This window comes from Notamacropus eugenii, chromosome 4, assembly GCF_028372415.1.
Source record: "Notamacropus eugenii isolate mMacEug1 chromosome 4, mMacEug1.pri_v2, whole genome shotgun sequence".
Taxonomy (NCBI): domain Eukaryota; kingdom Metazoa; phylum Chordata; class Mammalia; order Diprotodontia; family Macropodidae; genus Notamacropus; species Notamacropus eugenii.
In genome coordinates this window covers 328,352,631-328,380,453 of record NC_092875.1, presented here as the reverse complement: position 1 = coordinate 328,380,453, position 27,823 = coordinate 328,352,631, and the positions used below count along the sequence as shown (strand labels likewise).

General features: G+C 39.2%; 1 protein-coding gene across 11 annotated transcripts in view; it reads left to right on the top strand.

Moving 5' to 3' along the window:
- The window catches only part of SLC14A2 (solute carrier family 14 member 2), a 691,185-nt gene that overhangs the window by 490,147 nt on the left and 173,215 nt on the right, over window positions 1-27,823 (top strand). For 3 of the 11 annotated variants that reach the window (XM_072605236.1, XM_072605235.1, XM_072605234.1), the window contains one exon: window positions 14,671-14,798. The exons of the other annotated variants lie outside the window; for them this stretch is intronic. In XM_072605236.1, coding sequence (XP_072461337.1) covers window positions 14,706-14,798 — 93 coding nt within the window. In that variant the 5' untranslated portion in view covers window positions 14,671-14,705. The remainder of the gene's footprint in view (window positions 1-14,670; window positions 14,799-27,823) is intronic. 11 annotated transcript variants of the gene reach the window in all.

Sequence of the window (27,823 nt, the reverse complement as noted above, 5' to 3'; positions counted from 1 at the left end):
TAATCATCCTATTTCAAGCTTTCATCCTCTCTTGTCTGGAATAGTAGAATAAGTCTTCTGCTTTCAGCATTTGACTTCCCTCATCTATCCTTCATACAGTGGGTGACATAATCTCTCTAATGCATTGCTTTGTCTAAGTCACTCCGTTGCTCTGAAATCGTCAGTGGCTTTCCCATCATTTGTAGGCTAAAATATTACTCTTTAACCTAGTATTGAAATCCCTCCATAATTTAGCTCCCAATAGCCTTTTCAACCTTTTTAAAAATTCTAGTTCCAACCCCTCTTACTTCCCTCCCCTCATCATTTACTCTAAATTACAGCTAAACTACTAGCTATTCCTATATTCTATACTCCATCTCTGACCTCTGAGCATTTGTATAGGCCAGTCCCCATTCCTGGCATGCATTCTTTCCTTATCTCTACTCAAATATCTTGATTTCCTTCAAGGCTCAGCCTAGGCTCAACTTTCTCTGTGAAACCTTCCCTGATCCTGCTCTATTCTGTTTATTTTCTCTCCTTTTCTAAGTTTTCCTTGTATGATACTCAGGATAAATATTCTGTAGCATCCAGTAGAATGTGTGCCCCTTGAGGTCAGGAACTCTTTCACTTTTGTCTTTTCATTTCATATAGTTGACACAATAACCATGGAATTGAACTGAAGTCCTAAAACTCCTTCCCTACTTTAAAATATCATTATACTGTGATCATTGCTGAAGTAGAATCACAGGATCTCAAAGTTGAAAAGGACTTTGTGGCTTATCTAGTCCACCCTGTGCTAGAGCAGGAGTTCTCCCTGTTTAATCCCCAAGAAAAAGTTATTTAGCTTTGTTTTGAAGGCTTCTAGTGAGGCCTATAACAACTCCATAAAGCTTCTCCCAGCCACCCCGGGGGGAGGTCCCCTTTCTCTGTTCTCCAGTACTTAATATTCATATGCTTTATTCAGAACTTATCAATCAAACATCACACAATGTTTGCTCTTCTTTAACTTCTTGTGGACATATGCCACCAACCTAATTAGATTACCAGCTCCAAAAGGATAGGAAATATGCTTTATGGTTTTATATCCCCTAGAATGATGTCTTTCTTATTTTATTTCTGATTTTTCTCTGGAAGGCAAGACAACACTGTCAAATTTCTCTCCTGTAGCATACTCCCTCTCTCTGAAGAAGACTCTGATCTGGACTTTCAGGGAATCAACAAACATCTATTAAGCACTAACTAAGTGCTAGAGATACAAAGAAAGACAAAAATGTGATCACTGCCCTCACAGTCTTTCAGAATTTTTTTTAATAAGATTGATATTATCATATAGATTCTGTTCACTTTGCTCTGTATCAGTTCATATAAGTCTTCCAAGGTCTCTCTGAAACCATTTCTTTCTTCATTCTTACAGCACAATAATATCACTACTATACCCCAAAGGAATTGAAGAAAGAGGAAAAAATACTAAATGTGCAAAAAATATTTATGATAATTCTTTGGTGGTGGCATAGAAATAGATACGAAGAGGATACCCTTCAAATGGGAAATGAATAAATAAATTTTGGCACATGAATATAATGGAATACTACTGTGATTTTGTTTATAAAAATTCCCTTTACCAGTTCAGCATCTACTCTGAACCTTATAGTCTTACAAAGGTTTCTGGGGCAATTAGCAGTTAGATTACTTGCCCAGAGCCACTCAGTCAATCTGCGGCTTTCAGGACTTGAACTCAGGTTTTACTGATTCTCAGACTGAGACACTATATCCACTCTCCACAGCTGTCTCTCCTAATATTTCTTCTTGGTATCCTTTTGTGCTAAATAGAGGCAACTCCAGGCCCACCTCTTACTGACATGAAACCAACACTTATATCTTTTCAGCTAAACAAAAAAAGAAAAAAGATAAAATTGCTATTGATTTTGGCTTAAGAGAGACGGGGAGCTTCTTTTTGAGTTTCACTGGGTTTAGCAAGTCATTATTTTGTAAGGCAGACTCCTTGAGTGGTGAAGCATTGAATGCTTTAATATGTTGTCTCAAGGAAACTTACTGAGTGATTTCCAAAGTGTAACTTTTGGTTCTAGGGCCAAGAAGAGATAGCAGAACCACTGAATGGAACACCTTTCAGAGTAATGTTTTTAAATGTAACATAAAATACATGGGATGGAAGACCTGAGTTCAACTCCAGTCTCAGACATTTACTAGCTGTGTGACCCTGGGCAAGTCCCTTAGCCCTAATTGCCTCGGTTTCCTCACCTATAGAATGAGCTGGAGAAGGAAATGGCAAACCACTCCAGAATCTTTGCCAAAATAACCCAAATGTGGGGTCATGAAGACTTGAACAACAACAAAGGAAAACAGTTATATTGAAATGCAGCTATCAAAAATTGTTTTGTTTTGTTTTAGTCCTGGGATCTTCCTTTTCCCTCCCTTCCTTCTCTCCCAACCCCGACCCAGATTAAGAGCCTCTGGATTGTCAATGAAGTCTCTTTCTACTTAAAATTCTGTTATTTTAGGGCACAATCTTTGCCTTTAAGGAAATAACAGTCTTGAGATGAGGAAGAGGAAAGAAGAACAACCTAGAAACTGTTAAATATAATATTATCAGGACAAAGGAGGAATCCAGACAAAGTACCTTAGGAAAACTTGAACGAGGAGGAACATTTTCATCTGGGAGGATCAGGGAAGGTGATACTTGAGCATAGAATTGGATTCTAAAATGTGGAACTGAAAGCATTAAGTTCAGGCATGGAGGATGATCTGAGTGAATATGTGGAAACTGTGGGGATGGTATGACAAGTTCAGGGGACAGTTAGCACATAGAATTCATGAAGGCTAATTATGGGAGAAAAAGATTTGAAAGTGTTTTGTAGTCAGTTTGATGAAGGTCCTAAATGTCTGAGTTTCTGTTTTAGAACAGGTAATGGTAAGGGGCCAAAAGTCCAAGGTCAACCAATCCCTGGGGCTTGTAGGAGAGGATAAAGTAGTCCATGAGGAGTTGGGCAAGACCATGAAGCCTCTCCAGGAGGTCCTCGGCAGCACCATTTATGAAGGGAAATTTCTCATTTAAAGAAAAGCTAGAGAGGCTAAACTTCCTGGAAATGATAGTTCATTTTTTATCACAATTTTGAAAGGAAATGGTGGTACAGTGGATATAGTCCTAGAGAAAGGAAGACCAAGACAAGTCATTTCACTTCTGTTTGGTCAAGTTTCCTCATCCATAAAATGGGTATAATGATAGTATTTACCTTCCAAGGTTGTTGTGAAGATAAAATGAGATAATATCTGTAAAGCACTTAGCACACAGTACCTTATACGTAGTAGGTGCTCTCTAAATGTTAGCTATTATTATTTTTTCAACATAAAAGTTATCACATCATCCCTACCACCTTTGTTGTTTTTAGAACTTGGTACTAATGTCATATAATTAGCCCCAGTTCTTTGTGGGCTGATTGTAGTTAGAAAAAGCAGGTACGATGTTGGAGATGCAAACAGGAGCAGAAAATTCAGGAACCATTAGTTAATTATTACTAGTCAGCAGTCTCTTTCTAAAAGATGCAGTTTGAGCTCCACAGCTAATGATAGACATGAGAGTGAGTGATGGAGAGCTGTTGAGATAGTGGATATCTGTCCACAAAATGTCTGAGAGAAAGTTAAGGAGCCTGGAGAGGAGAAGGCTGAGTGAGTTATTTAATAATGTAAATCAAGTGTTTGAGTCAGCGAAGTCCATAATGCTCTCGTTACTTTGATGTTCTCATGAACTGATGATTTAATGATGTCAGTAGGCTTTCTTTCTGGGCAGAGTTCATGGCTTCCCATCCTGTAGCATTCTGATCTGGTTTTTGTTGGGTGTTATTTTCATAATGCTCTGTGGGGATCCACCCAAAATCTGTTAGAATGTAAGTTCCTTGAGGTCAGGGGTTCTTCACTTTCTCTCTTTGTAGCTCCAGGGCCCAGGACAGTGCCATTTGAAAACTGCTTATTGATTGGTTGTTTGACTGATTGATGTATTAACTCTGTAGTAAACAGTGCACCTTTTGGGCTGCCCATCTGTTGTCTCTTGTTATCATCTGAGAATGGCCCATCTGTTTATCACCAATATTCTCATGGTGATGTTATATAGCTGTGAATAAAAGAACACTACAGCCTCAGAAGAATACAAATTACAGGTAAACCAAGAATCAGTGCAAAGACTGATGGTGATGGGTGTGAGCAGCCTGCATGCAGCCTGTTCCCAGCAATGAGAAGCAACATAAGGGACCTCATAGAAGAGCTCTCCTTCCTATTTCAACACTTCAGGGAGCCATGACATCAATAGTGTGGGCAAGTCTCTGCAGAGGGGAACCAGTAGAGAAAAAAGAGATTAATTTGAGAGCAGGACCTTGGAGAACAAGGAACCAGCAAAGGAGGCCAAAGGGTCATGAAGTAAGGGAAAGAACTAAAAATGAGTGGTGTCACAGAAACCAAGACAGATGGGATCATCAATAATCTCAAATACTGCAGAGAGGTCATGGAGGACTAGAATTAAGAAACAATGTAAATACAGCTTAATACTTGCTAAAAACTACTACTGGTGACATATATGAGATATTTAGTCTAGGATTGTGGTGGAGTCAAATCATACTGGCTCTCAAGAATCAGCTGTTAAATTGTCATTGTGAAAACTCACACCCTAGAAATCATCAAATGCTATGAGTCAGTGCTTCATTTATTGTTTTATTGATCGTCTAGACTTAAGAAAATGATTAAGAAGTTAATGATGCAGATTAAATTTTAAAAATATATCATGCAAACTTTCTCTTTTTTTGGAGAGTCAGTAGGTAAACATTTACTAGCATACCACTATATACCCCTAGGTACTAGTCCAAGTACATCAGAGCTATTAGGAATTTTAGATAATGTTTACATTTCTTCATAAAAGAAAAATTATTAAGGTGGCCACAGAGACATGTGAAAATATTCTCACTTTTTGATTGATTTTGTCATACATATAGAGCAGGAAGAGACCTTAGAGTTCAAGGAATCAATTTGTCTCAATAGGAAACTATGGCAAAAACCTTGTCAGTGGTAGGATTCTAACTCAGATTTTCCTGACTGCAAGTCCAGCTAGGTGGCACAGTAGATAAAGTATTAGACTTAGAGTCAGGAAGACCATAGTTGAAATCTGGCCTCAAACACTTAACTACCTGAGTGACTCTGGGCAAGTCACTTAACATCTGTGTGCCTCAGTTTTTCATATATAAAATGGGAATGTAGTAAGAATCAAAGGAAATAATAATTGTAAAAACACAGCACAGTGTCTGGGCCAGTGAGAGTCATATAAATGTTAAATATTATTAACTAGCTATTATCATTCTATATTTTATTGTCAAATCACGTTCATTTCTGGATATATCCCTCCCCATTTTCCTAACCAGAGAGCCATCCCTTGAAACAAGGCTTTAAAAGGAGGGAAGGGGAAGGAATGTTCTACAAAACTAAGCTACATGATAATTCCACCTCCAATATCCCATTACCATGAATTCAAACTACCTCAGGAAATCTGAGAGAATAATTAGCATCCTCACTATGAAAGTGTGTTGCTATTGTTTGCAAAAGCCCTGCGAGGCAAAGAATCAACCTCTTTCACACACACACACACACACACACACACACACACACAGAACAAGAACATTAAATGACAAGGTTTTATTACAATATATGAGTAAAAATTCCTAATTTTTAAGTATAAAATACTAAAATTCCTACCTTTGGATTGCAACCCCTAGACTTACCAGCCTTCAGAGGTTCAAGATCATTACTGCTTAAAATGAGAAGGGAAGAAAATTATTTTTAGAAAGAAAAAAATCCCTTACTTCTCTCCAAAGTTGGAGGAAGATTAAAGGTATGAAGTTAGATGAGTGAGGATGTATCAAAATAGGGAGATTGGTTTTTAAAATATACTAATATTGATTTAAGAGACAGCATGACATAGAATCAGCTTGGAGACAGACTGAATTACATTGAAGTCTTACCTGACACATGTGGGCTGTGTGTCCCTGGCAGTCTCTCAGCATTCGAGGCAACCTTCTCAAGACTAAAGTTCTGAGAAAGTGATAACCTGCATTGGTAGGGAGAGTTCCCTCTACAAATAAAATTGCAGGTTTAATCCCTATCCCTTCTAGCTTACATTTAAATAAAAGTCACAAAGTACTCCCATTTGCTCTTCATAACTCGATCAGGAAGGTGAGCTAAAGGAAGGTTTTGAGCTAGAAGAGACACGTGAGGTGATCCAATTCAATCCCCATCATTTTACAGATAAGGAAACTGAGGCTTGGAAAGATGCAGTGGTTTGAGTAGCAAGTGGCAAAGTGACACCTTTTAAACACAAGTGTTGCAACTCCATCCTACATTTGTCTTCATTGGCCCATGCTACAATTCAACTTCAAAAACTTACTAAACTTTGACTGCACATAGCACCATGCTGCATACTGTAAATGCAAAGGTGAAAGTCAACACACATTGTCCACCCTCGACACATGCTGTTGACTGGAGGAATGAAATGAATATATTAATAAAGTAGGATCCAAGATAGAATGTGACAAAGACAAAAGAGAGAAAATACTCCCAAAGAAATATGTGGGAGAAATTGCTTTCAGCTGGGAGTATCTCAGGGAAGGCTACATGGAGGAGGTGATACTGTAACCTAAAGGAACAGAAGCTTTTTTTTTTTTGTCTTATTTATTTTATTTTTAATTTATGGACTGTAATAAGCATTTCCATAACAGTATATTTTTCAAAATGAATGTGCATGAGTGGAGATATGGATGAGAGCATATTTCTGATATGGGGGACCACCTAGCCCGCATGAATCTATGACATTAGGAAAAGGCACAAAATGGGCTGGGAACAGCAACATTCAGTTTGTCTGGAATATAGAGGACATGGAAAATTTGTAAAATAAGGATATAAAAGTAGGTTGGAGTCATTTTTAGTGGGGAGGAGGAAGGAAAGTCAATCAGACTAAAGACTTTGTCATCCCAAAAGCAAACAATTATTAACTAAGGGAGAGAGACAAGGAACAAAGTGTGTGCATGCGTGCATGTGTGTGTGTGTGTCATGTCTTGTGTCTTGAAGGGTCTTGAAGGAAACTAAAGACTCTAATAAGCCAAGGCCTCTAATAGGATAAGGAATATTCCAGGTATTGGAGACAACTGGAAGAAAGGGCACAAATACAGCAAATGAAGCTCCATGTAGAAGGAATACTAAGAAGGATGTTTTGTCTGAACTATAGAATTTGTGAAGGGGAGTAAAGTGTAACAAGGCTGGAAAGATAGGCTGGGAGCAGGCTGTGAAAGGGCTTTAAATGCCCTCCCTTCTGAGCAGGGAAGTGAAACATTCAGCCTTGTGTGTATCCAAAAGATTATTTTGGTAACTAGGTGGACACTGGATTGCAGCAAGACTGAATGGGAAATAGGGAGACAAAAATATGTTTGGATGTAGAAGAGAAAGTGTGGATGGTAAAATTAAGAGAAATTAAATAGGAGAAATTAAGGATGAAAAAGGACAGAACAGAAGACATGCTATTCTCCCATTTTACAGATAAGGAATCCAGAGTTCAGGGGATTAGGCCAAAGACACACAACTCGTCAATGCTGGAGCATTGGTTTGAATCCAAGTCTCCTGACTCAACAACTATGCTCTTTTCACTTCATCACCCTAGAATTTTAACAATTCAAGTGCTTTGACTTAGAAGACTGAATAATATAGATGATCTCTTTAGAACTTCTTTTTAAAATGTAGTCAAAATCAGCACAGCTCTTTTTGAGCCTCCATAATGGTATTTACATGATACTTTGCATCATGAAGCAATCATATAAATCTATGGGCTATGAGAGTAGTAGCTCTGAGAATTTGTAGTTTCTGACTCTCACATAACAGGTGTTAGCTGTTTCATAATATCTTAGGCTCAGTAGTCTCACCTGGACTTTATATACCTTTCTTGCATGGTCTGCTTTGCCTCTGAAATAAGAAAGCTGTTTCAATGCAATCCAGTCCACCTCTACTCAACAAATATGTATTAAGTGTCTACTATGTGCAAATCTTTTTGATAAGTACTGAGGATTTTTAAAGAAGAGGCTATGACCCCATTCTATACTCTCAAGTAGCTCTCAACCTAAAGGGAGTTGAGGGTGAGAACGACACAGATAACTTTGACACACAGGAAATAAATATTTGTCCTACTGAAATGAATAGAATTGAATATAAAGGAATAGGAAAGAAGTCTAAAAGAAAGGCCCAGAAAAGTGCTATGAGGAGAAATAAATCCCTCCAAAACTTCCTTATTCTCTCTGACTGAAATTTCTTTAGAAAACATTCTTAATTTTCACATATCCCTTCCATGCTGAGTATTTGGGCAACAATTACAAAGGACCAGCCAAGAGTAGTGAGGATTTGATTTGGTTTATCAATATTTGGTTATCAAATACCACTATTTGGTTATCAAATATTTATTAAATACCTATTATGTACTGAGCACTAGAAAGACAAGTATAAAGAATGAAATAATCCCTTTTCACAATGAGCTTAATATTCTAATGGAAGAAGTTACATTCTAATAGTTAGGCACATAAAGGCTGGAAAATACCCTAAGTATTTTCAACTTAAGTCAAGTTGTCAAGAGGCTGAATTTCAGAGAACTATATGCAACTGAAAGGATCAGCTAGATGCCATATTGGGTGAGGTAGGCAGGAGGTCATGGTCCAGAGGAATCAGTTACAGTGAGAAGAGTCAGGCTGAGATGTTAGATTCAGATCACTAAACCTAAGGTCCACGACTAAAACTTAGGTCCACAATACAGGAATACCTAGAGGTAGATAGAGTGGCATTCACAAGTAACAATCAACATGGGAAATACTCATTTCATGGTAGGTAGGCCATGGAGCCCCCAGGTCAGCAGGTTTGTACCCTAACAAGATACTAGAATTAGCCCACAATTTCCCAGCATGGGTTAAATTGAATAATATCTAGCAATGAGGGAACTGCCTCCTAGGAATGCCAAATAGGTTTAATTTGTTAGATGGAAATTAAGACAACTCCATGATTATGAGGTGAAGTCATCAACATCCATAAGTGACTTTGAGTGTTGACAATTCAACATGCTTCAAGGACAATCCATCTTGAAACAGTAGCATAATTGTTGAGAGCATTCCCGACGAATTGTTGTGCTGATTTTATGTTGATGGATGTCAGAATGCACACTGAATTATTAGCCAAAGTCAGGTGGAACCAATGCTTAGCTGTTCCACTACGTTGTATGGGTAATTGATGGAATTGTTTGAAAAGGAAAGAGATCTGATTCTCTTAGAAAAGTTTGACTGAGAGAAATGATTAGACATAGGTGGTAAGACTGATTAAAGATTTGTTATTATGTTGTCCTCTCCCATTTCTCTGAGTACAAATTGTGGTCTTTAGCAGTGCCTTAGACCACTGGCTTAGCATATTCTAAGACCAAGCTTCAGTCTTCATACAGGACATCTCTTTTGCTTCTGTTCCTTGGCCAACTACAGGCTGCACCTCTCCCATTAGCAATCATCATCAGAAGTGTGGTCATGAGGGGGACAGATGAGAGAGTATAAATGGTTCAATGCAACAAGCCCCCAAAGATAATGACTTTATATTTAATGCTAGACGTGACTCTAGGGTTCATCTAGTACAACCATTCATTTCACAGTTGATATGATAATTAGCCCACAGTCACAGAAATAGATAACGGTAAAGCCAAGATTTGAGTCTAGGTTCTATGACTTCACTCCAGGGTTCTTCCTTCAAAAGAGAAGTGGTCTAGAAAAAAGTGACCTGGCTTCTATTCTGGGCTTTACCAGTAGCTAGACATTGAAACTAAATCAAAACATTTTTTCTCTCTGAGCCTCAGTTTCCTTACCTGTAAGATGGGGATAATAATTTCTGAACTATTTACCTAACAGGAGTGGTGTTGTGGGTAAAGCACTTTCTCCAATATTATAATGTTATAGAAATGTGAGTTCTTTTTATCATAGAATAACATGATAGTCTATCTAGTTTCTATCACAGTGCCTAGAACAGAGTAGGAGCTTAATAAATGCTTGTTGGATTGATTAGATTCATAGTTTAGCTCTGTTTTTGTGTCAACAGGGGAACTGATAGACCACAGTTTCCCATTTTCTGGGGGGCTCAGATGGTCCAGTGGTCAGAATCTCAAATATCAAAACATTAAACTGATGTTCTAACCTACCTCAGTAAGTGAACCTGTTAGCATGACTTCACCATTAAATTACAGAGAGGCTTCAACGTGGATGTAAATGCTTCACACATGTGGTCATTTGGGTACTTAGAGAGGGATCACTTATCAAAGGAACTCTTAGAATAATGATATATGAAATTTAGAAATGTGTCTAAGGGTTTAATAGGTTAGTGTGGAGAAGGGGGATGATGGTAATTGAGGTAAAGTGGATTGTCCAGACACATCAGGCTTCTCTAGGCCCCTTTCCAGATCCTATCATTCTTATGACTAACACTTTTCTCCTGAAATTCTCTTTAGTGCTCTCCACCATGTCAAACCTACCTTATCCTTTAAATCCTAGGTAAAGGCACAGCTCCTCAAAGAAGCCTTCATTGATTCATTCTACTCACATTAATAATTTTCTGCCTTTCTGTCTGTCTCCTCAATACTTTATGTATCTTCTTTCCTCTAGTCAATACTGATCACACTCTCCTGAGCTCCTACAACTTTCATTTCTCCTTCTTTATTACAGAATGCATTTTGTTCTACTTGTTGTTGGATCAATCATGTCCAACTCTTCATGATCTAATTTAAGGTTTTCTTGTCAAAAATACTGGAGTACTTTGTCATTTCCTTCTCCATCTCATTTTACAGGTAAGGAATCTGAGGCAAACAGGGTTAAGTAACTTCCCCAGGGTCACACAGCTAGCAAGTGTCTAGGACCAGATTTGAAGTCAGGAAGATGAGTCTTCCTAATGCCAGGCCCAATGTTCTTGTCCACTGTGCCACCTAGCTGCCTTCCTTCTCATACTTCCTTCATTATAGACTGCACATCACTCATTCAAGCATTTGTTTATACAAGGCAGGCTAGAAACTACTGAGACAAAATTTTTAGCAAACAGACCAGAAGTTATACATCCAAATGAGAATTGTCCCTCAAAAAAGTCAACTTTGGACACTACACACTAAATCAAAACAAATTAATCTTCAGATTGAAGACTCTATTTCAAAATCAAGGAGAGTTGTCTACAAAAAGTGGGGGTCTGCAGTGATGAAACCACAAACTCTCACCCAATATTTGTCCTTCAGCAGACTCTAAAACATCACCCTGAAAAGCCTATGCTTTTATTTTTTTCTCCATAGAGCTTGGCTCATACCTCCCATATGGTCACACACTGCTTTCCATATTACATGGCTGTGACTCTGACTTCCTCAATATTTGAAGACCTAATGCCTTAGCCTCTACCCTGGACAGCTCCAGATACCCAGACCAAGTTTCATCAGCTAATGATGAAACTCTAAGCCAATATTTCTTTTTGCTCTTTGTCTGACATTTCCAGGCTCTTTGTCAGAGAGGCTCAATGTCATTAATTCTACCCCCTTGGTTGTAAACTCTTAACTGTGTTCCTCAACTTTCAACCACACTACTCAGTAAGACAATAGTTGTCTTCATTAATTCATCCAACAAACCTTAGCTGAGCATACAATGTATGCATAGCACTGTGCCCATATGCTATGGAAGACTCAAATAGTTACGTTTGTTACATTCATATCCTTTTCTTCCTTCCTATAACCCCAGTCCTGGCCTCATCATCTCTGGCCTCTGCTATTGCAATAACTTCCTAACTGGTCTCCCTGACTCATACCCTTTCCCTGTTGCACTCCATTTTTCATTTAGCTGCCAAAGTGATTTTCCTAAAAATGTAGGTCTGACCATGTCACACTGTCTAATCAATAAACTCTTGTGACTCCATAATACCTACAGAATTAAATATCAGTTATTCTGCTTGGTATTTAATATTCTTCATTACTTGCCTCCTTACTCCAGTTTCTTTATGTGTCACTCCCCTCCACATATTCAACAGTCTAGCCATACTGACCTTCTTGCTCTTCCTCATATACCAAGTTCTGTCTGCCATTTCTGAGCCTTTGTAGTAGCTTTCTCCCATTCCTGGAATGTTCTCCCTCCTCATAGAGTTATTCTGAGAAAAGTACTTTGTAAAGCACAATATAAATGTGAGCTATAATTGTTAATATTGCATATGAATTATAGGCGGTTAGCATTTAATTTAATGGCAACCTTTGTAGAACAGAATCACAGAGCACTGGAGATAGACAGGATATTATAGTCTAACCTCCTTTTAAAAGTCAGAGACCAGAAGGCTAGAAAGAGAAAGTGACTTGCTCAGGGTCACATAGAAACTTAATGATATAGCACAGGATAGAAGCCAGACTTTATGACTGCTATTGCTTATTTTTCCATCTTTTTTAAAAACCAGTGTGTGTTTATAAGCAATCTGTATGCGAGTATTACAGAATATTCCCTGCACTAGGAGTAGAGAAGTGAAGGAGATGAGATGTGAGCTAAAGGAACAGAGAGGTAGAAATGGAGAGGGTCACCTCAATTTTTTTCTGAGCCTACCATGGCCCCTAGTCTGGTTTAGGCTCTTGATGAATTCTTCCTCTCTGAGCTGCTGTCTCTCCTACTTCTAGTCCTGAAAACACTTAGAACCAGGATTGCCTTTGTCAAAGCAGAAAGAGTCAAACATTGCCTTCAATCTCATCTACTCTGCTTTCTTCACTTCCCTCATCAACTTAAACACCTTCCCTCCTCTCTATCAGTCACTCTATACCCTTATTCTGCCCTGGAGATGCCCAGGACCTTTCACTGTGGTACCCTAGTTAGGTCTCCTCTCCCTGGTCAAACTTTTAAATCTTTACATTCCTCCATGAGCCTTACCTCAACTTACCTACCATGTGATCACTTACCTTAAAACTCTTCTCTCTTCTATGAGTTAATCTTATAAACTACTTCAAGTTAAGGTGATGATAGCTAGCAGTCATTTAATGTATCACCTTCCCAGGTAACTTATGTTTTAATAAGATCTACAATGTTTTGCCACTAAAAGAGTAAGTAATGGTCATAGGATCATAGATTTCAAACCAAAAAAGACCTTGAAAGTTCATCTAGTCCAGTACCCTCATTTCACAGACAGTTATTAAAGCCCAGAGATTAAGTCACACAAGTATTAGTCATAAGGAATTGGATCTGAACCCAGGTCCTGCGATAGATAGGCTATTTTTGTGTAGGAAGGGGGAATGTATTTTGGGACAGCGAGTCCTCCAAATCATTCCCATTTGGGTGTCTGCCTACTCCATATACAGTAAAGGGTTGCATTTGGGGACTGAAAAAGGAAATTTCTAGTTCCTCTCCAAACCTTTCTTGATCATCCTTTGTTGGGTATGGCAGACTTCCTGATTGGGAAGTGTTTAAAGGGGAGGCAAGCTGTGCTCTGAGATCATTCAAAAGGAACCTATGTATTTAGAGTGAAGAAGTCTAAACACTGGTGTTATCCTCTGATAAATCATGCTTGATTTGAAGGTCAACAGCATTACAATGCCCTATTTCATGGGGACACATAAAGACCATGCCTGGGGGTTATGGTGGAAGACTTTGCAGTGCATAATTACGCGGCCCCTTTCAACATCCACAATTGCCTTATATGCCATGCAGAACAATGTGTCACAGTTCGATACAGTCAAAGAGGGAATTTACGAGAGTCAGCTATTCCATAGGGCAAGGAGAATATATTTCAAAATGAGAAAGGGGGGGAAAGGGAGGAAAAATGGAAGGAAGAGAGAGGGGGTGGGAAACAGCCGATCAATTTACAAAGAGCCCATTTCTTTGCCACCCCATTGACCTTTCAGGTAAGACCTAATGCCAATTAGTTCAGTTATAAAGTCCATAATTCTTGTGGGATGGCCGTGTGTAGCACATGATCATTTTACAACATTTGCCCTAATTTGCAGCCCCCTAACATGGACTCTGGAGGGGAGGGAGGCTTGCTGGCAAGCCTCAGGAGCAGCTGGAAGGAATCACAGAGAGCAATTACTGTCTGTGAGCAGCCACATCTGGAAAACAGCTCTTTGCAAGCTTTAAAAAGGCTTAATGAAAAATGGAACCTTGTGCTAGAATGGACGGGATTGGAGAGGAGGGGTGGATGAGAAGCAGGGGGAGATTTCCCCGCCCAACTTGATTGAAAAGACAAGGATACAAAGAAAACAGTAGACAAGGTATAAAATCAAATCCAAGGAAGGAGGGTGGACAATGATGGAGTGATGGAAAGGTGATCTAAGGATGGGAAAATATCTCCCCCAACCTTTTTCCAATATCACATTTCTAAAAGGCTAAGGCTTACATCTATATGTAAGGTTTGCCTTATAAGAAGATGATAGTATATCGAGTTGGAAAAGAACCTTAGAGATTATCTAACCAACCTCTTCATCCTACACATGGATCAAATGAGGCCCAGAGAGATAACGTAACTTGTCCAAGGTCACACAGAGAGTGAGAAGCAGAGCTGAGATTCAAACCCAAGTCCTTTGACTCTAAATCCAACACCATTCCCTCTGTACCAAATAGCTGTTGCTTTTCCTCCTAAATCCAGGGTATTTCAGCTTCTCCACAAGAAGGGGATATGACATGATATGTGCTGGGAGACCAGCACTCACCACCCAAAAAAGGCCTCCTCTACTGATGCAGGAAATTTCAATAAGAGCAATTTGTTCCTTCCTGGTAAATATTACTCTTTTTCTGTGTTTTGTTGCGTCTGACTCTTCATGACCCTATTCGGGGTTTTCTTGGCAAAGATACTGGTGTAGTTTGCTATTTCCTTCTCTAGCTCTTTTTTTTTAACTGATGTGGAAATTGAGACAAACAGGGTTAAGTGACTTGCCCAGGGTCACAGAGCTAGTAAGTGGTCAAATTTGAACTCAGGTCCTCCTGACTCCAGGGCCTATCCCCTATGCCACCTAGTTGTCGCTCTTTTCTTGTGACTACTTCTAAAGTGCTACATGAACATTTTACCATCTTATTGTTGATGGCCTTGGTTCCCCTCTCTGGAACTCTATTTCCTTAATTATAGAATGAGGGAATTGAATCTCCAAGATGCCTCTAGCTCTGACTTTATTTGTCTCCGTCACAGGGAAATTTGTCTGTGTGAAAGCTCTGGGTACCTTGGAGAGAGGGTTGGCCTGAAAGGCAGAGGAAAGAGTATAGAAAGAGAAGCTTGGTAATGATGGAGACATATTTTCCCTATTTCATTTTTTGCTTTGAGCTAACCTGAACCAATGTTTGAATTCATCAGCAGATTCTGGGATGATGCTTAGGAACCACAGCTCTAGGATGTTAGACACAGAGACCATTTAGTCTGGCCCCCACATTGTACAAGTTAGGAAGCTGAGGTCCTTGGAGATGAAGTCACTTACCCAAGTAAACAGGTATTGGAGATAGAAGTTGAACCCAACTTTTCCTCCTTTAAAGTCTAGACTCTTTCCCCAGTGCTGCATTGCCTCCTTTTGGTACCCAATTCAAAGAGAGTTGAATGGAACCCAAGGGGATCATATTGTCCTGCCTCCCATCCCATCTGCAACATTCCCATGAGCTTCCTCTGGCTCCAGCTTGAATGCTTTCATTGAAAACAGTCCCCCTGCTTCTCAAGGCAACCTTTTTCCACTGTTGTATAGCTCTAACTGTTAGGAAGCTCTTCTTTATATTACAGAAAAAATCTATCTCCCTGTAGCTTCCATTCATACCTCTCAGGCTCTACACAAAACAAAATTTAATCTTTCCCATATTTGAAGATAGCTATCAGGTATGTCCTCCCTATTTCTTTCATCTCCCACCTAAAAACACTACCAGTTCCCTCAGTTGCTTCTCATTTGAAACAGTTTAATAAATAGAATAATAGAGTTTATTCTTGGATTGCTTAATCAATCAACAAGAATTTATTAAGGGTCTACTAAATGCTAGACCCTCTATTAGACTAGGAATACAGAGAAAGAAAAAAAAATGCAATAGTCCCTGCCCTCAAGGAGGTTATATTCTACCAGAGAATATGCATGTATAAGTATATACAAGAAATATACAGTCAATAAAGGTTTGGGGGGGCGTAGCAGAGAGGCAGTAGAAACCTATCACATAAATTAGCATTTATTATTGCAAACCATTTTACATATGTAGACTCATTTGATCCTCACAACAACCCAGGGGAGGGGTAAGTGCTGTTATTATCCCCATTTTACAGACGAGGTCACTGAGGCTGAGAAAGGTTAAGTGACTTGCCTAGGGTCACACAGGCAATAAATGTCTGAGGCAGGATTTGAACACAGTTCTTCCTAACTCCAGATCTGGTTATTCTGTCCACTGTGCCATCTACCTACCTCAAAAAGTCAGGAAATAAATGGTGCAAGGAATAGGATTCTGAGCTTGTAATCAGGAAAAATTGAGTTTAAATCCTGCCTCAGACACAGGCTATTTGACCCTGGGTAAACAACAACTTTTCTCAGCCTGATTCTTCATCTCTAAATGATCTACAGCCTCTCAAATCACATCTAGTTCTAAATCTCTGATCCTGTAAGTCTTGGTAACAATAGACACATATTTCCCCTATTTCATTATTTGCCTTGGGTTAACTCAGGGTTGGGGAACCTGTGGCCACATGTGGCCTCTAGATCCTCTAAACATCACAGAACAAATCCCTGTAATAAAAGTATTTGTTCTATAAAACTTGGACTCAGTCAGAAGTCTGTGCCCAAGGACCTACAAGGCCACAGGTTCCCCAGTCATGGGCTAACCTACACCAATGCTTACATTTATCAGCAGATTCAGTGATGATGTTTGGGATCCATAGTTCTAGGATGTTCTAGACAAAGAGTCTGAAGAGACCTCAGTCTAGCCCCGCTTCAGTATAGTTTTCAAGAACCACAAGCATCTAATCACAGCCTACCTATCCACCATTATCTACCACCAAAGGGGGAGCAACATAGTCTCACCATAAAAAGAATCAATACATCAATTAATAAAAAAAATTATTATGTGTCTACCATGCCAGACACTGGTAGTACTACTACCACTATTGCTACTCTACTACCAATAATAATAATAACAGTGTTTGCCTTCAAACAGCTTATAGTCTTTTGAGGGAGACAACATGTAAATATATGAATATTCAAAATATATATATAATATAATTTGAGAACACCAGCAGCTGAAGGGGAAAACCTCTAGACTGGGAGTCCCAGTTTTAATATTTCCTACACATGCAGTAAGACTAACTTCCAGGAGCCTTGGATTCTCTAGCTGTAAAATAGAGATGATAATACCTGCTCTACCTACTTTGTTGTTGTGACCAGTGCACTTTGTTCATTCTAAAGTGCTATAGGAATGTGAGCTAAAATCCCTACTCCTCCCTTCCAGAAGGCCTCTCTATGCCTTCACTGCTCTTTGCTTGGAAAGCCACACCTGTGGGCATGCACATGAATATATGTTCCCACACATACAAAATGTCCTTCCACCATGGAACCTTCCCTCACTGCTCCCTCTATTCCCAAATGGGTAGAACTTATGGAAGTCCCCATCTATTTCATCTGTATGTTTCCCCCAGCACTGACTTTATGGTAGTAATTTGAGTAGACATCTCATTTCCCCTTCAGATAATAATAATAGTAATATTGGTATTTAAATACTATTTTAGAGCTGGTGTGGTGCTTTACATATCTCTTCTCACCCTGGAGATGTCTCCATCCTGCAGTCTTGTCTTCTAATGGCTGAGTCTCTGGCCTGGACTACTATGGCACAATATGGCCAGGCCATGTTTACTTTGCTCCCATGTATAATCCTCATTCTCTAGACTTTTCCATCTTCCATCCAGAAGCCTTGCTTCCAGCTTCCTCCTCTGCTTTATGTGTTATCTTCATCCATTAGCTTATAAGCTCTTGTGGGGTGGGGGAAGAGGGAGCAGGAACTGTCTTTCTTTCTTTCTTTCTTTTTTTTTTTTGCTTAAATTTGTAGACCCAATGCTTAGAATGGTGCCTAGTGCACAGGAAGCACTTAATTAATGATTTACCTGTTAGATCTCTTATGCTTCACAACTCTGTGTGACATAAGTACTATAGATGTTATTATCACCATTTTACAGATGAATAAACAAAAGCTGAGAGTGGGGATGTGATGTTCTTAGAGTCACACAGCTGATAAGAATATTAGGGAAGATTTGAACCTCTGTGTCTTCTTAGCTACACATCCAATATTCTATCCATTCTACTAGGCTGCCTGCCTACCCACTGACAAATCCTTTTTGATTAATTCCTCAAAAGCTGTTAAACATATACAATCTACCAGCACTATAAGAAATCCTCAAGGAGGATACTATGTAATAGAGGAATAAAACACACATGCAAATAAACAACGTGCACAAATAAACACGAATACAAATAAAAATATAGGGAAGCATCTGATAAATCATATGTCTAACAATGATAATAGTAATAATAGCTCACGTTTTCTTTGGAACTTTTATAAAGCTCTTATTTCACAATAGTACTATGAGGTTAGTAGTAAAAATACTGAGGACCATAGGAGTTGAGAAAGGACAGAATATTGTAGGCTGGCAAGAGTTGGGACCTTATGATGGCACTTGAGCTGGGTTTGAAGGATGGAAATGAATTTGTTGAGACAAAGGAAAGAGGTATTTCCTCCAGTAGGAAGGAATTGCCATGAATAAGGTTAACTGGGAATAATTCACAAAGTGTATTTAGTAGACAGCTTTGGCTGAATTAAAGGATTTATGAAGGGAGCCTGGGAGATAAGATTGAGAAGATAAATTGGGTTGAGATTGTGGAAAGCTTTAAATGTCAGGCTAAAGAGTTTTGACTATATTCCATAGATAATAGGGAATTGGTTGCCATGTTGGGATAAAGTTACACTATACCTACATGCACACATACATACATCTATACATGTATATAATATGCATACACATGTGTGTATGCGTGTGCATACTTGTGTGTGTATTTCCCTTTCAAACATTTACCTCTTGGATTTGTATCAGGGTCTTCCCTAATTTCATTTATGATCATTTCATTTTCTAAATGTGTGGTTATTGTGCTCTCTGCACCATTTGGCTAAATTCAATAAATACCAAATTACTAACATCTGGATAACTGTATTTACTTCCCTTTTCTACTGCGGAGTGAACTTAATGTAAGGCTGGATTGACAGCCCAGAGCCTGCTACCCTCTATTTATCCACAGCTGCAGGACCAAACAGTGATCCTCAATCTTTTGAATGCCAGATTCTTTGTTAGGGATTCCTTGGCCAGTCCATTCAGTCTTTAGCTAATCTTTATATTACAGTTCCTAAGAATCATCAAAATGGGATCCTCTTGAACAACAGAATCACAGAAACCTGTAGTTGGAAGGGACCAAAAAGACAATCTAATCCAACCCATACCTGATGATGGAAAGGCAGCCAACTGGTGAAGAGAAGATTCAGAAGGGATAAGAGTTGTCTTCAAGTATTTGAAAGACTGCCATGTTGAAGAAGGATTAGGCTTGCTTTTCTTGACTCCAGAAGGCAAAACTAGAACTAATGGGATGAAGTTGCAGAGAGACAGAATTTGGCTTGAAGAGAGACTACTGTAATTTTAGTACAGTTAGATAGAGCTATCCAAAAGCAGAATGACTTGAATACCTTGGGAGTCAGTAGCCTCTCAATCACTGGAAGCCTAGAAAGGGAGACTCAGTGACCACTAGTTGATTAATAGAAGAACTGAGGTCCTTAGAGGTAGGCAGGACATGCTCATAGCCGTTCTAGGACAAGGATTTTTAACCATGTGTGTGGGGTGAGGGGACCCCTTCAGCAGTCTGATGAAGCCTTTTCCAAAAAAAAAAGTTTTTAAACACATAAAATAAAATCCATAGGCTTCCAAAAGAAACCAGTTATACTGAACCATCATTACCAAAAAAATTTTTTTAAAAAACAAGTTCATGGATCCCAAGTTAAGAATCCCTGTTCCTGGGCATATTGTAGTGATCAGGGAAGCATTAGTGCCACTCTTCATTCTTCATTTAATCAACAAGTTTTATTGACCGTCTATTATGCCCTTTGTGTGTACATTGGATTGCCCTGTACAAGGCAATGTTGAGTTAACAAAGAATTCAAATAACTTCAGCAAATATTTATTAAGCATCTGTTATGAACAAGGATACCAGGATGAAATACAGTCCTTGATTTCAAGGAGTTTGCCATCTAATGTGGGGTGATGAAATAATAAGTACAAAATAACTTTTGACTCAAGACAGAATAAGAAAAGTACACAATAGAGATCTAAAGAATTATATGAAGTTTGAGGAGGAATGGCTCCATGCTCTCAAGAAGTGGGAGAGAAAAGACTAACAGATGAGCCAGTTAAGTAGCAATGCAAGACAATCAATTCCCCAAGTTTATGAATCACACTCTAAGTGCTACAGTATTTAGAGAAGAGAGGGAGCTTCATGTCCCAAAGCACTCAAGGAAAGCCTTGTGGAGGAAGAGGAACTTGAAGAACAGCTAAAACTTGGAAGGAGGAAGAAGAGAGTGAATCATCCAGGCAGGGAAATAACAAAAAGTAGAGACAGGGATAGAAATAAACAAGATATGTTTGGGGGATGATGACTAAATAGACCATTAAACTTAAATTAAGGATACTACTCGTCCCATTGGAGTCCCATTGGACTCCCTTTACAACGTTAGAAAGATAGATTATCAACCACTGGAAAATTACATAGTCCTCTCTTCATTGAAAAGGTGGTGGACTGGGATGTGGAACTTTGCAAATACTGACAGACATACTTGGCTTGGCTGAACTACTTTTTTTTCCTGTTTATTTTTTAATATTGATTATGAGATGTCTCACTGGGTATGGGGAGAAAGGGAACTATTAAGAAATTACTGTGATGTAAAAACAAAAACTATCAATTTCAAGAAGGGAAGGGAAGGGAAGGGAGAAGGGAGAAGGCACACTGGACACATAAGCTGTTGCAGACTCTGGGCCTTAATTTCTTCATTGGAAAATAAAGATTTGAACTGCAAATCAACAAATTTGACCAACAACCATTTACTAAAATGCCCACTGTGGGTAGAGTGTGGTGTTAATTATCAAAGAAATTGTAAAGCTTACATCAAATGGGACCTGCCTTCATGGAGTTTATAGTATGGGATAGAAGACTAGAAGATCTCAATGATCTCTTCCAAGACTGTTAATCTATGACTTCAAACAGAAGTCTACTTTAGAAGAAACTTCAATTCTTGTTAGCGTCTAAAACTAGGAGCCCCAAAGCTTGTTACAACAGTTATGATGAAAGATTGGAGAAATGGAGAAAAGGGGAAAAGAGTACTGAATTTAAGGATTCCTTCCTCCTCCCTTTTTCTTTAATCTTAACCATCTACAAAGCAAATACCTCCTTCCAGAGAGTGTCCAAATTCCTTTTCTATGGACAAGTTGGGTGGTTTCAGGTAATGGAAAGATCAACTCAGGGTAGGTTTTGCCACCTCATAGAAGAGGTTAGTCTGAAGCTGAGGCCTGAAGTGTGAGGGTAGGTTTGGGGTTGTATAGTGTCGGACACATAGCAGGTGCTCAATAAATATTTGTCAAATGACTGAACTCAAGAAGGAGAGATCATGGTATCATAGAAGGAGAACCCAAAAATGTCAGAAGGGTTCAAGTCCTGGTTCTACTATTTATCTGAGTCCATTAAATGTGAGTTCCTTGAGGGTAGAAATTGCTTCAGTCTTTGTACTTGTATCTCCAGTATCTAACATAGTGCTGGCACATGTTGGTGTTTAATAAATGCTTGTGAAGTGATTTGCCCATTTTGGGTGTCAGTTGCCTCCTCTCTAAAATTAAACGACCTCCAGAGTCTCTTCTAGGTCTGGCATTCTGGGATTGATTAGAAGATAGAGGCATGTACTCAGAGGGGAGTAGTGGGTGTGGAGTCACAGTGGGCAAAGTCAAGCAAGCTTAAGCAGAGAGACCATTATTAAGGACAAACAGAAAGGAGATGGCCTGGGAACCATCCATTCTCTTATGAGATTGAACTCTCCTCAGGCCTTGCATTCATGATGATTTCCATGAAGCCCCTTGCCCTGGGAGGCCGTCCGAGGTGGTATTTTCCCATTAACCCCCTTGGAGAAGAAACACAGTCACTTGTTGCTGTAATGTGACCAGTCAAGGAGAAAACAATTAGGGATGCAAGAGCTCTCCCCGTGAGGCTAGAGAAGGGAGAAAATTCTCCCTCCCAGGGAAAGGGGTAGGGTGGGAAATATTGGAGAGGGTAATTGGTAAATATTATCATTTCATTACATTGGCCTGCTTCACCTCAGTCCCGTTGTAGCAAGTGCTGCATTTAAATCACACTGTCTGACTGTGGCAGATTTAATTGAGTAGCCACTGAAAAAGAAATTATCCCTGTGCTATTAATTTTTATAGTTCCTCGGGGCTTTTAAAAAGTGTTTGGATTTTCTAGGTCTTTGAAAATGAAAACATTAAATTTTATTAAAAGGAAACACAGGGGGGTTGGCAGGCTCAGCTTGGTCACAAAGGCAATGTTTGGTTCAAGCTGGTGGGAGCATTCTGGCCCTTCTGGGCATGACAAGAGTCCTGCTGGTTTTAGAATAAGAGTCACGCAGTCCCCAGCCCCATACAGTGTGCTCCCAGGCCTTTCATTGCCTGCTACCAGGTGAGGGCTCCAACTGGCCATTTGGGTTCCAGTCCCCGAGTTCCCTCTTTGTGGGATACAGCAGTATATAACAAAATTAATGATAACAGTAGTTACATAGCACTTTACACGCTTCATACACAACCCTGTGAGAGGGGCAAGACAGGTACTATTGGCCTCCCTTTCCTGAAGAGGACACAAAAACTCAGGACTTAAACTTCTGCCTCCAAGTCCAAGTTTCCTCATGCTATCAGGAGAGAAAGGAGTTCCTTTCTAATGAGAATAACCCATTTATTAATCAAGCAGTCAGAGTATTTAGTTGGTAAAGGATCATAGGGTCATTGATTTGAAACTGGAAGAGGCTTTAGAGATCGTTAAATCCAACCCCCTCTCTTTAACAGATGAGGCAATTAAGACTCTTAAAGGCTGAGACTTGCTCTGTGTCACAGTAAAGCACCCACTGTGTGCTATGAGAACACTATGTGCCTAGCCCTATGACACATGCTCTGGAAGCATAAGAGAAATAAAGGGCCATTTGGTCTGTGTCTTCAAGAAGCTTACCAACTAGGGGAGATGAAAAGATTAACAAATGAGAAGACTGAAGGACAATGGAAAACTGCGAAATTAAGTGTTTTGTCATGCCTTTCAGACTTTTTCAAGGTCTCTATTTCAGAGAGATCCACATGAGCTAGAATAGTCCTAGAAAGCTTCTTGGAGGAAATACAATTTGACCTGGGTCAGATTTGGAAAAGTGGAGAAATGGGAATAACATATCATAGGAGGGGCCAATCAAACAATTTTCTATGTGCTTTGTGATAGAGTACAAAGATAGGCAAAAACATAGTCCTTTCTCTCAGAAAGCTTGTGTTTGAATGGAGTAGTATGAACCTGAGAATTTATATATTCAAGGGAAATGATCTGCAACGTAAGGTGTTGTTCAATCATTCAGTCATGTCCAACTCTTCATGACCCCATTTGGGGTTTTCTTAGCAAAGATACTGGAGGGGTTTGTCCTTTTCTTCTCTGATATGTACCCGTTTTACAGATGAGGAGCTGAGACAAATAGAAGTTAAATGACTTGCCCAGGATCACATAACTAGTAAGTGTCTTTGAGGTCAGATTTGAACTAAGATCTTCCTGACTTCAGGCTTAGTGCTCTATCCACTTCACCTTCTAGCTGCCCCAATACAAGTAAGGGCCAACAGATCCTGAGCTTTAAGGAATATAGACAGTGGAAATAATTAAAAGTTAATCAATAGACCTTAAAATAATATAAGACGGTATAATCAGCTTCTCCATTCTTCAGAATATAAGAACATCAGAGATTGTCTTCTGCCTCTGCAGTCCACAACTCTACATCTGAAAGGAACATAATGGACGTTAGAGGGTGGTTGTCTTCCTCATAAGATGTATAATAAATATTATTCCTCATACTTTCTCAGATATATTCAATTAAATTCTATAAAGTTTTATTAAATATGTACCATGTGCAAAGCATTTTGTGAGGCACTGGGGATACAAAGACAAAAAAAGTCCCTGCCTTCAAAGAATATCCATTCCATATTTCACTATAGATCACAGATTTATTTAAATCCTTCTTGAACCCATTTTTATTTTCTGGTCATACCACTTCTTGGAAGTTGAATGTTATATAAATTGACTCCTCGTTGATGAAAGTAGAACTACCTTTGACTGGTTTTCCTTTTCCATTATCCAGAAAGGACTCTCATTCTGTTCTCTGGGGTTTGGTGAACAAGGTCATGTTCTCTCTCTTTTTCTCTCCATTGATTCCAGGACTGTAGGGACTTTAGTCCTATCTCTGAGAGTTTGTTTTTCAAGAAAACCAAAAGCCAGTCAGGGAGAACATCTGGTTAATTATACTGAGTACAGGGACTACTGTAAACTGAAGGGTTCTCTAAGCCTAGAGAGCTGAGAGGCAGAGAAGCCTTGAAAGCACTGACATCAGGACCTGGAGATGATATGTTTGAATGAGAGGGGGTGGAAGAACCAAATGGTTGGCAGCTTAATGATTTCCTGGAACCATTTTTTTTTTGGTGGAAATTCTGACACTGTGCTGAGTGGTTTTCTTTAAGCCCTTGAAAGCTCATTCTCCATGTCTTCGTTAGTAATAATAATGGACCTTTACATTTCTATGGTTGACTTATATTTTCCAAAGTCATCTTGCATCCATTAGCTCATTTGATCCCACAGCAGCCTTGTGAGGTAAAAAGAGGCAGGTCATGTTACTCTTATTAGATAGATGGGAAAAGTATCAGTGATAAAACCCAGAGCCCATAGAGGTGATGTGACTTGTCCATTTAAGTTACTTTGGTTAGGGATTAGTAATATTTATCAAGGGAGCCAGGGGTGAGGCAAGAGCAGAAACAGATCTACTTGAGATCATTCCTGATTAAGATCCAAGAAATAGGTTAGTGGTATGTAACAATAACTAGAATCCCATTCTGGTGCTAAGTGGCACAGTGTATGGGGCTCTGGGTTTGGAGTCAGAAAGACCTGACTGCAAATTCAGCCACAGATACTTTCTAGCTATGTGACCCTGGGCAACTCACTTAACCTTTGTTTGCCTCAGTTTCCTCATCTATATAATTACGATAAAAAGAGCACCTACTTCCCAGGGATGCTGGGAGGATCAAATTAAATAGTATTTACAAAGTCCTTAGCATAGCGCCTGGAACATATTAGGCACTATATATAAACGGCCATTCCCTCCCTCCCTTCATCCTCCTCCCCTTTCTAGTACTAATTTGGGGTGGTGGAGACTATTGAACCTAAACCACTACTATACTAGCAGGTTTTTAAGCTGCTGTTACATCTTTTAAGCTGGTGTCACATCTCCCCCCCAATCCCCCACCATCCCATAACACCAATCAGTTTTGTGTTACTAGGCTTATAGGTGAGTTGTCCAAGGTCACTTAGAAAGTTAGTAGCAGAATTAAGACTCAAATCCTTGTCCATCAACTCATAGTCTAAGGCTCTGTCTCCACTAGACCAAGTAAAGCAAGAATTTCCCATGCTTCATGGGTATTGCCAGTTCTTCATCAATGCTAAACTAGTGTATCTTGGACTACATCTGATCCAGATAATCATAGTTACCATTTATTGTTGTTGTCATTCAATCACATCCGACTCTTTGTGACTCTGTGAACCATATTACATCAATACTGTCCATAAAGTTTTCTTACAAATATTACTGGAGTAGTTTGCCATTTCCTTCTCCAGTGCAAACAGAGGTTAAGTAACTTGCCCAGGGTCACACATCAAGTGTCGGAGGCCAGATTTGAACTCAGGTCTTTCTGACTCCAAGCCCAGCACTCTATCCACTAAGCCACCTAGCATCACTTTGAAAAGCCCTTCACTGGATCAAACATTTGTTCAGCTGTTTTTACCAGCAAGGCACTAAATAAAGCACCAATGGCTATAAAGTAAGGTGCTTACTTTCTATCAAGGGATACAGCCTGTACTCAGACCAGTAACCATAAGGAGGCCAGGAGGACTGACAAACAGGGAAATTGAGAAAGGGTTCACAGAAGAGGTAGGACCTTAGTAGTTTCAGTCATTGCTCCAATCAAAGGCAAAGGATTCAGGAGAGAAAAACAGAACTGGGGAATGGACAGCTAGTTAATATAGTGGTGTCTGAGAATGGATTTGGATTTCTGAATAATAGCTTATTATACAAGAATGATGGGCTCTTGGCCAGGACTGGAGTGCATATAACAAGGGGTGAAAAGATGATCATTTCCTGATTCTTACAAATCCAATCAAAAAATCTTTAAAATGAAAAGGAAGGAGAGAGAAAAAACCATATATTTACCAAGCCAAATAACATAGAGAGTAACTATAATGTGGAAAGAATAGTAATAGAGATTGCCAGAAATTCACAGAAAAAATAATCCAAGCAAAGTACCAGTGATAAAACCCATATTCTCAGGTGTATTACATAAATAAAGTATAGATAATAAGAATTTTGAACTAAAATATGTGCAAGGAGGCAAATTTGACCTCATAGGTATCACTGAGACTTGTGGTGTGAGACCCATGACTGAAATATGTCCATCTTGAAGGGTAGACCTTATTCAAAAGGAGCAGGAGAGGCTAAAAGGTATGGAGGGAAGTGGGGTAGAAGGAGGAAAATCACAGATCAGGGAGGCAATTACAACCCAGAGAGCCTTGTATATTTACAAGGCACTCACAAGTGAGGAAATTCAGGAAACAGAAGAAGCATGAAAAAGCAAATTGGGGCAAACATAAAGGCACAACCAGAAATAATATAATCAAGATACAATATACAGCACTTGATCAGAAAGAGGAAATGAATATAAGAGTTCAGGAGACAGATCAAGGGTCTAAAATGTAAATGAGTTATAGTCATCATAGGTGACTTCAATTATCCAGACATCTAATGGGAATCTCTCTGCCAAAACAATAGATATAACTTATTCAGTTGCTTTGGGGAAAACTTTTTTTTTTCTTGAAATGGTGGGGGAAGCAATTAAGAGAACTCCTGGTTATCACTAACAAGGAGAAACTGCATTCCCAAGAGCTATGATGGGAAGCCTGAGGAGAAATGATCAAACTATCTTCAAATTTGGGATAGAGAAGATGAAAACCAGTGTTGTTTGTCAAGCACCCTTGATTTGGAGAGAGTTGATTTCGAAGAATTCTGGGAAAGGATGAATAGGATCCAGTGGACTACAGTTCTACAGGAGAAGCCAGTCCAGGATGAATGGAAAACTCCCAAGATTGAAATTCCAGAAACTCAAAGAGAAAATATAGTTAACAAGGAGGAAAATTTGGAGTAGTCTTAAGAGCCCTGTGCATATCCACAGAGAACTGACTGACCAAATGAGTTTTGTGGAGTATTTTGGGTTTTTTAAGACCTTCATCGAAGATGAAACCAAAGATCATGCAATGAAGGGTGAAGGCAAAGGGTGTGGCACAGCCTTTAAGAATGCTGTCAGGAGTATTCTACTCTGAATGAGCTGAGATTGGTTAAGAAAGCTAAGGATAATAAAAATAGTTTTCGCGGATATATTGGGGAAAAGA